At 33.4% G+C, this 9,904-nt stretch overlaps 2 protein-coding genes across 5 annotated transcripts in view; one reads left to right on the top strand and one right to left on the bottom strand.

Moving 5' to 3' along the window:
* The window catches only part of LOC106867918 (uncharacterized), a 42,395-nt gene extending 34,602 nt beyond the window's left edge, over positions 1-7,793 (top strand). For both annotated transcript variants that reach the window (XM_052971625.1, XM_052971624.1), the window contains 3 exons: positions 3,156-3,769; positions 4,367-4,445; positions 6,808-7,793. In XM_052971625.1, the coding sequence (XP_052827585.1) occupies positions 3,156-3,769; positions 4,367-4,445; positions 6,808-7,626 (1,512 nt within the window). In that variant the 3' untranslated portion in view covers positions 7,627-7,793. The remainder of the gene's footprint in view (positions 1-3,155; positions 3,770-4,366; positions 4,446-6,807) is intronic.
* LOC106871104 (endoplasmic reticulum lectin 1) overlaps positions 1-9,904 on the bottom strand; it is a 488,243-nt gene that overhangs the window by 170,861 nt on the left and 307,478 nt on the right. The gene's annotated exons all lie outside the window — the stretch shown is intronic.

Raw genomic sequence — 9,904 nt, 5'->3', positions numbered from 1 at the left:
ACCAATTCTGTAGGTTTTTACTCCACTCTAAACACTTTGCAACGTTTGTTTTTGAAAGTAGTGGTTTTCTGATTGCAGCCCTCCCGTGAAATCTGGCTTTGTGCAGCCCTCGGCAGATAGCTTTTGTGGAAACCGGGTTCTCGAGGTGGTCATTAAACTCTGCAGTAATTTTGGGAGCTGTACTTTTGTGATCCTTTTTACCATTTGCGTAAGAGTCTGCCGGTCCCTATCTGAAACTTTTAGTTTTCTACCAGAGTTTTGTTTCGATGAGGATGTTTTTCCCTCTTTCTCAAAGGCTGTCATTACTTTCGAGACAGTACTTCTCGATACACCAAACATTTTGGCTGTTTTCGTTACACTAGTGCCTGCCATATGAGCACCAGCAATTTGACCTCTTTGAAAGTCCGATAGATCTGTAATTTTAATGAATTTTAATTACCTTTCTCTGATGATATCTGAAAAGAAACAGCAATTTTAGCAAAACATATTAAGCAACACTAATACTAAATTAAACAAAACAAAAATAAACAAGCTTTTGACAGTTTTATAGATATTTCAAAATTATGATGCTATGTTGTTAGGTGTTTCCATTATTTTGTCCGACCCCAGTATATATCTACATACACACACACACACACACACACACACACACACACACACACACACACACACACACACACACATGTAGACTGGGGCATTGTAAAATGTACATATGCATGCATATAAACATTTCCAAACATTGTCTGTGTAGGCATGGCTGTGAGGTTAAGATGTTTCTTTTGTAACTCCATGGTTTTGATTTCAAACCCAGCTTTTTACATACTCCCTCAACAACAATCTTAAGAAGTCTGTTAGTGAATGTGACCTGTATATTATTTCTAAAGTTGTCAGTAAGACATTTGTCAGCCACTTCCACCTATCTATTTAAAGCTGTATATGGCTATGGTACGTTCACACTTAGAGTCTGGAATCCCCATCTTTCTTGGCATATCAATCTCCTAGAAACTGTTCAGAAACGTGCAACTAGATGAATGCCCACCATCAGGCATCTACCATACTCTGAATGTCTTGCTTCTCAATCTATGAACTCATTAATGCTCCCACCTCTAGCAACTGACTCAGGAGACACCCACAACATTATCCACCATCTTTCCAACCAAGACCTTGAGCACTTTTTTGAATTCCAATGTCTAACACTTGTGGACATGCTTACAAAATTAAAAAAACAACACAGTATCCATGACTTTTAGAGACATTTTTTTCATGCTCAGAATTACTGAAGCATGGAATAAACTACCCACATCAGTTGTAAGCTGTCTGGGCACTACATCCTTCAAAACTTCCATGCTTCTTGAAATTCACCAGCAGTACACCATTTTTTTTTTCATTTTTTACAACTTATTCACTGTTTACTTCCTGTGCTTGTTGTTCATGTAGTTTTGGTTATTTTCTTTAATGAGTTGTTGTGCACCTGAGCACTGGATACAATAATTTCATTATTATTATTTCACTGCACAGCACTTTAGGTAAGTCTTCTATTGGGTTGTCCAGAAAGTTTGTGCCGATTTATAGTAGCTTACCTTTCAACTTTATTTGCCATGAAACCACCTCAATTCTGGGAAGAGGGTATTTTCAAGTTAAAGGAAGGATGGAGACACATTGTGCAACAAAATGGTTCATATTTGGTTGATTAAAAATGTAATGGCAAGTATTTATTGATCTTTTTCTTTCCTTTAAAAATCAGTACGAACTTCCCGGACAACCCAATATTATAGCCTCAGGTTGACCAAAATCTTGCAGGTAAAAAATGGTAGATGGAAAGAGCATGAAAGCTCTTTGGAGGGATTGTTCTTGTTCTTGAGTGGTCACTTAATCTGGTACTTGATTTATAACCACTTTTTGGGGTGTGTTTAGCAGAACTGACTGTTACAAGCTTTTAGATCACATTTCCAGTTTGAGAATTCCCTCCCTTCCTCCCATCAGTCTTGGAGGGCTCTGTGAAAGACCATGGACACTGCCCTTCTAGGTCACATTAAAAGGTGAAAAAACAACAAAAAGCTCTTACACATGCATGCACACATATAGCTATGTATGGAGCAATGTGAAATGAAGGGCCCTTCCCAAGGGTACAATGTACTACCCAGTGCAGGAGTTGAACCTACAGCATTATGATCGTGAACTGAACATCCTAAGCACTAAGTCACCTGTCTTCACTTCTGTGACTAAGCCATGTGAAAAAGAAATAAACAAATATGCATCCATACACATAAGCATAGCTACATAAACACACATATACATAAGCACTTAGATACACACACACTCATGCATACCACAGCTATTACACACCAGTGAGTATGACTGCAGTCAAATGACTGAAACAAGGAAAAGATTAAAAGATCCAAACAGTCCTCCTACACTTGACCCAGTGGAACATTGAGTGATAGCTGGGTGGTAGTCATTTTCAGCTCAGTAGACTGGGGCATTGTAAAATGAAGTGCCTTCTTCAAGGACATAATGTACTTTCCATTCCAGGAATCAAATCCATGACTTTGTGGTCATGAGTGCAACAGCTTAGCCACTAGGCCACAAAACTTCATTCACAAATGTGGCTGTGTGGTAAGAAATTTGCTTCTCAATCAGATGGTTCTAGGTTCAGTCCCACTGTGTGGCATCTTGGGCAAATGTCTCCTACTTTAGCCCCAGGTCAACCGAAGACTTGTGAGTGGATCTGGTAGACAGAAATTGAAAGAAGCCCATTCTGTGAGTGTGTGTGTGTATGCATATATATATCTGTAAATATGTATGTATCTATCTCCCTATTCCTCTCTCTTTCAATATATATATATATATATACATATGTATATATGTATGTATCTATACATATGTGTGTTTTTATGTTGGTTTGTTTATGTCCCCATAACTTAACGTTTTGGCAAAAGTGACTGATAGAATAAGTACCAGGTTTTAAAAAAAGTACTGGGGTTGATTTCTTTGTCTAAATCTTTCAAGGTGGTGCCCAGGATGGTTGCAGTTCAATGACTGAAGCAAGTACCGAATAAACAATAAAGATATTGCAAATTATCATTATTTTCCTTCCTTTAATTGAAGAGTTAGACATTTATAATTTACTTATCTCTTTTTCTTTTATTTCACAGTTGAACAATGAAAATATTTCTCTCTTGGATCAATTATCACTTCTTAGACAAATACAACTTGAAGATAATTACGAACTCAAGGGAAAAAAGATAACTGCTAAAGTGAATTATGATATTTATAAAAACCCATGCAAAATACTCTTTTGTTTTGCACCCCAAGATATGAAATTTGCTGCCATTTTGATTTCAATTCTTCAAGATCTTTTCTCAGAGATGCAAGTCCTTCTCTTCAGCACATCAATTCATGACAGATTGGCTTTACTTGAAGAAGCAGATGTAATTGTAATGTTTGTGTGTGATGATTATTTTGAATCTTCAAAATCTCTTGAGGAACTAAACATAGCTTTCAATCGCCAACGGAAATCGAAACAGAAACTTTTGCATTTTGTCTGTACTGAAAAAATACCAACATTCCTTACATATTTTCAAATTTTACCATATAATGTAGTGTTTAGTGACAGCTGCTGGCAAACAAAGAGGGGTAAATTTGTAAATACAAAGGGTATGGTTACTGTCACCGTTTCAGAAATATGTGGAAAATATTCATATGAAATTCCTGAATATATGGCTTTGCAGAAATTAGCTTTAGATATTATTTCTTCAGTTTCAACAGAGTAAGTTATAAATCTTTTATTTAATTGATTCATTAATTATTTTATATATTTATTCATGTATTTATTTATTTATTTATTATTAGAGCGGTTGAGAGGCAGGAATAGCAGTCTATAGGATTTTTCACATACAGTGCAGCTAGGACTAAGTCATCAAGCATACACTTCATTTAGAGGATAATCTGGTTATTTCTTGTTGTAAAGTGATATATATATATATATTTAAAATACAGAGATGCCTATAATAGGACATCTAACCCACCAGAAAGAGCAGCCAAAAACTCTATACCACAATTACGGATAATTTCGAAAGGGAATAAAAAATAAAAACATTTACCAATCCACTGGTAGTAAATAAATATTCTAAAATTTTTTTGCTACCCTGTGATTTATTTATATATATATCACTGTGGTACTGTGTTAAGTCCTATTGCATGGCACCTTGCGGAGGTGTCTTCTATTATAACCTTAGTCTGACCAGGGTCTTGTAGGTGGATTTGGTGGATAGAGACTGAAGTTTGTGTGTGTGTGCGTGCGTGTGTGTATACGTACGTATGTATGTAGAAAAACACATGCTTACATGAAATTATTTTATTTCAGCTCTTCAGATAATAAGGAAAATCTTGTTAATCTTTTCAACATACGACCAGAAGAGACTCAAGTTTTGTCTTTAGAAGAAGTAAGTGAAGAAACTTTCTACTATTGTAAACAATTTTTTAAAACTATTTTTGCATTTCAATAATCCCCAACCAAACAGTTTTCCAGTACTTTCTTCCCCGAAGTAAGCTTCACTTTTCTTATTACTATTTTCCCCTGTGATCACATGCATATAAGGCAATAAGGTTGGCAGAGTCATTAAGGCAATAGACAAATTGCCTTAATGCGTTGAGGTACTAATTTGGCTCTTTACCCTCTGAGTTCAAATCCTATCAAAGTCATCTTTATCTTTCATCTTTCTGGGGTTGATAATATAAGCTATCAGTCTATGGTGTCAGATTGGCAGAAATAGTTTTGTGGTATTTTTTCTGGCTTTTACATCTGAATTTACCTGCAATAACACTGTATATAGATGACACTGGTGCTGAACAGAAAGGACTCTTGCTATTTTCCTGGATAATATTGGTACTATGAAGAAGCTACATTTGCTGCATGGACAACTTCTAGTTCTCCTTAAAAAATTTACCTTTCCCAGGCCTGATGCAGATAAACATGTGATCTTGACAGTTGGAGGCATTGCACAAAACTTTCCTGTCATAAAATTTCCAACCAAAGTATATTCATTCATTTTCAAGACACTAGGACATAACTTGAGGGAGATTAGGCTGTTATTTCAAACAGCCTGTGTGACTGCATGGAGGATCTTCCTCGTTTGCTTCTGGTCTTTGATTTCAACCTACCTGAAACTCCCTGGTTCTGCAAATATAATCTTCCTGTTTTAAAGTGATCTAAATTAAAACCTTCCATCAAAATCCCATATTATTTTATGTTTCAGACACCAATATGATAATGGTAAAGTTATTTTCCTACATATTGAGTAAAGATGATTTTAAGGCCCTTCAATTCCAGGTTTTGTTGCCACATGTGGAGTTTCTTTTCTAGTTCTGTTATAGATTCTGCTGAGAGCAAGATCATCAGTATACAGTAGTTCCCAGGGCAGCCAGTTTTAAATTCCTCTGTTATGAGGACAATGATGAATAGGAGGGGGCTGAGGACCAAGCTGTGGTGAATGCCTACTTGTACATTAAATTAATCGCTGTACTCATAGCTAACTCTTATTTTACTAACAACACTTCTGTACATGGCCTGTATTGCTTTCACAAGCCATTTGTCTATCCCTAGCTTCCTCAGAAACCACCATATCACAGAGTGAAGGACTCAGTCAAAGGCTTTCTTCAGATCCACAAATGCCTAGTCCAACAGCTTATTCTTATCTAAATACTTCCTTTGCAGTTGCCTGGCTATGAAAATAGCATCAATAGTGCTTCTCCCTGGCACAGAGTCAAACTGCATTTCATCTAGTCTAATTTAGTTTCTAATTAATTGGGCTATAACTCTCTGTGTAACTTTCATCACCTGGTCCAGCAATTTGATGCCTCTATAATTACTTTGATCTAAGTCATCTCCTTTGCCCTTGTTGCAGCTGACTATGATGCTCATACACCCAGCACTGGGGATTATACTTTCCTGAATAACTTGATTAACTGTACAGGTGGTTAGACTGTAAGCATCTCAGTAGTGATTCCTGATGGACCATAGTCTTTCCCTGTCTTCATATCTTTAGTTGCCTCATCTATCATGCTGCTGTCAACTAGAATAGCTGGTCCCTCTGCTGGTCATTCACATAGGGGAAACTTCCTTTCTATCATTCATTTTCCACATTTAATATTTACTCTTCTTTGCCTCTTTCTTTTCAGAATCACTAAGTGCAAGCATACCATTATCTATCCATACACACTTCTCTCCCACAACATTTCAATTCTCTCTGACACACTATCCAGCAATCTGGAACATCTCAAGTGTCTGAACTTTATGCTGTAGGACCTTGGCAAACTATTCTCTATGTTTCTGCTCTAGCCAGCTACCTCCTGACATCTAGCTTCCTTTTTAACTACCTAATATGGTTCTTTGTTACCCCCATTTTTCCATTCTTTCCAAACTCATCACTTTTCTTTTATGGCCCTGTTGACCTCACTATTCCACCACCATATCACCTTTGATCTGGCAGAATCTTTGCTCCAACCACAGATTTTGTCTGTTGCCATCAGTTGATTATCCCATAAGGACTTCCAATTTTCTTCTGTCATATGTCTGACTTTTCTGCACCTTTAATTATAGTTCAATCAAAGTCAACCTGGGGCTAAACAAGAACAATATGAGCAACAACTGTCAGCTCTTGAGCAGAAAGAATACATTTTGACATGGGAAATACCATTTCCTAATATCAGCCAGAACTTTGGCACAATTGAAATATATTTAATTACCAATATTAATTTATAGATAATGAGTAATTTATTTGTAATTCTTTCATTTTTTTTTTCAAGTGTATTGTAACATGGCAGAAAGAAAAAAGTGATGATGATGATGATGTTGATGAGAAAGAAAATAAGAAAGAAGAAGAGAGAGAAGATGAAAAAGAAGAAAATAAGAATGGGAAAGAAGTAAATAAGGAAGGGGAAGAAGATGAAAAAGAAGAAAAAGAAAAAAATAAGAATGGGAAGGAAGTAAATAAGGAAGGGGAAGAAGATGAAAAAGAAGAAAAAGAAAAAAATAAGAATGGGAAAGAAGTAAATAAGGAAGGGGAAGAAGATGAAAAAGAAGAAACTAAGAATAGGAAAAAAGAAGAAAATGTACAAGTAAAAGAAGAAAATACCCAAATTAAAATAACCTTGGTGGAGGAAAACTTAGAAAGCAGGAACAGAAAATTAGAAGAAGACAGTACTGGAATAAATGATAATAGTGGAATGGATTGTAATAGTTCAGTTAGTGTGTGCTGTGTAAAAAGGTTTTCTAATGGAATGACAAACCCAAACTCTGAGGCAGGCAACAAGAGTTCCACTACAACAATGGATGACATGGCACTCAAGATTTCTGTAGATGATGAAGACACAGAAAATATTTTAAATGAGGAAGCAAGAAATGAGCTTAGCGCAGAAAATTTACCAAATGAAAATGAGAATGAAAATAATGAACTTAATGATGGAATAATACCAGAGACTGAAAGTATTCCTGTTCAAGATGTTAAAAGTTCTAAAGATGTAAATAATTCCTCATCATCAAACACAAATAAAGATGAAAATCCCTGTGATAATAAAGCAACGCCTATACATCGCAAATCAAAACATATATGTATAATTCTCTAAAAGGGAAATATTTTGCAAAAAAAAAAAAAAAAAAAAAAAAAAAAAAAAAAAAAATGAAAAAACCTTCCAAATTTTTGTTAAATCACAAAATGAAAATCTAATTAAATAATTTTCCCACTAAGAAGTATTTGTAATTATGTATAAAGTCATTTTCAAATTGATTAAAATTGTTTGTTTTCTAAAATGTGAACAAGTGATTTGAATTGACGCCATGATTGATTGCTAGCCACTAAACCTTTTTTTATTTTCTCTCTGTGCTTATTTCTGTGTTCCTTTCTGTTGAAGAGCGTAGGCTTGAAAGGTAAAAGACTTTCTCACTTCCTGAGCGTTAAACTAATACATCTATTTGTTGTTTCTTGTTGAATATGGAATGTACAAATTCCTGAAGATGATATTACCACCCAAATGACAAGAGAAGGTGAATTGATGTGCTTTTCTCAAACCACTTCAGGATCATCTTCTGAATAATAGAAGCAGTTATGGCAGTTGATGCGACCGGAAACATGGAAGGTCGCTTCATCAGAGAAAATGAGTGATCAAAAAGATCTGGAATCTCTGGCTTCTACCAGCATTCTCTCACAAAATTTGACATGTTGAATAATCAATGACATATAGAAATAAAACAGCATGCATCAAGAAACTACAGAACTAACAGACACATACAATTGGGACACAAAGTTGGGGCACTAATTTTGGCCCACCCTGTATGTACATATATATATATATTATGTATCAAATTAAATACACAATATATATATATATATTATATATCAAATTAAATACACAATATATATATAGTTAGATATAGATATATATGCGTATGTATGTATGTATGTGAAAAGTCTTACACACTTTCATACAATGTCCTTGTATATATATATGTAGTATTTATACCTGTTTTTGTATGTGTATGTATATATATTTGTATATGATAAGTATTCATGTGTCTTGGTATGTGTGTATAATGTGTATATATATATAAGCGTACACATAAAGCCACAAACAAAATATTCATAGTTAAATATAAACAAAATCATCTGCCAATATTTTTCGGACTATTTTTTTAACAATCATTTTGATAAGAGAGCAGACTAACTTCAATTAGTGTTTCCAGGAAACATATTTATTTAAAGTGCTCTTGTGTGTACATGTACACACATATACATATTTGTCTCGTGTATGTATATATATATATGTATAGTGTATGTAAATATAAGCACTGTGCATATATTTACTTGTGTTATTTGTAAATATGGAAAAAAATATTTGAAAGATTTTCCTGAGAGTTTTAGGCTGTCTTTACTGCTTCTAATACTGATAGCTCATACGTATGAAGATGTGCGTGAGAGAGAGAGAGAGAGATAGTTTGGAAACACCTTAGTTTCTGTAAAATTGGATTTATAAAAACATTGCAAACTGCATTGCCAATGATTTACACTCATTCACTTCCCCTTCTCTCTCTGTAAATATATATCTATATTTATATAATATACATATGTATATAATATATATGTATATATAATATATACGTATATATAAATATATATATATATATTATGTATATATTTATATTAATATATATATATGTATATATAGATATTATGTATATATTTATATTAATATATATATATGTATATATAAATATATATATGTATATATAAGTATTATGTATATATTTATATTAATATATATATATGTATATATAAATATATATATGTATATATAAATATGTATATATAAATATGTATATATTTATATTAATATATATATATGTATATATAAATATATATATGTATATATTTATAATATATATATAATATATATGTAAATAAATATATATAACATATATATAAATAAATATATATAACATATATATAAATAAATATATATAACATATATATAAATAAATATATATAACATATCTATATATATAAAAATGAAAATGTGTCTGCCTGTCTGTCTGTGTGAATCCCTAAAACTCGAGAACTACACAACCAATTTCATTCAAATTTTACACATGCCTTACTTAGGGTTCCAGTTGTGTCTTAGTCAAAAAATTATTAACTTCTTGCAGAGTTCGAGCACACGGCAACATAATATCTCCTCCACTATTTAAGTATTACGTGTCAAAAGTGAAACAAAAACACTCATGTCAAATACTTTCACTTTAAAAATGAAACTATTCCACTAACTGAAACAATCACATTTCGATACTGTAGTGACAGATACTTTCACAGAGAGAGAAAGAGAGAGACAGAAAGAGAGAGAGAGAGAGATG

Source organism: Octopus bimaculoides, chromosome 11 (genome assembly GCF_001194135.2).
Source record: "Octopus bimaculoides isolate UCB-OBI-ISO-001 chromosome 11, ASM119413v2, whole genome shotgun sequence".
In the NCBI taxonomy this organism is placed as follows: Eukaryota; Metazoa; Mollusca; class Cephalopoda; order Octopoda; family Octopodidae; genus Octopus; species Octopus bimaculoides.
This window is presented reverse-complemented; position numbering and strand designations above follow the sequence as displayed.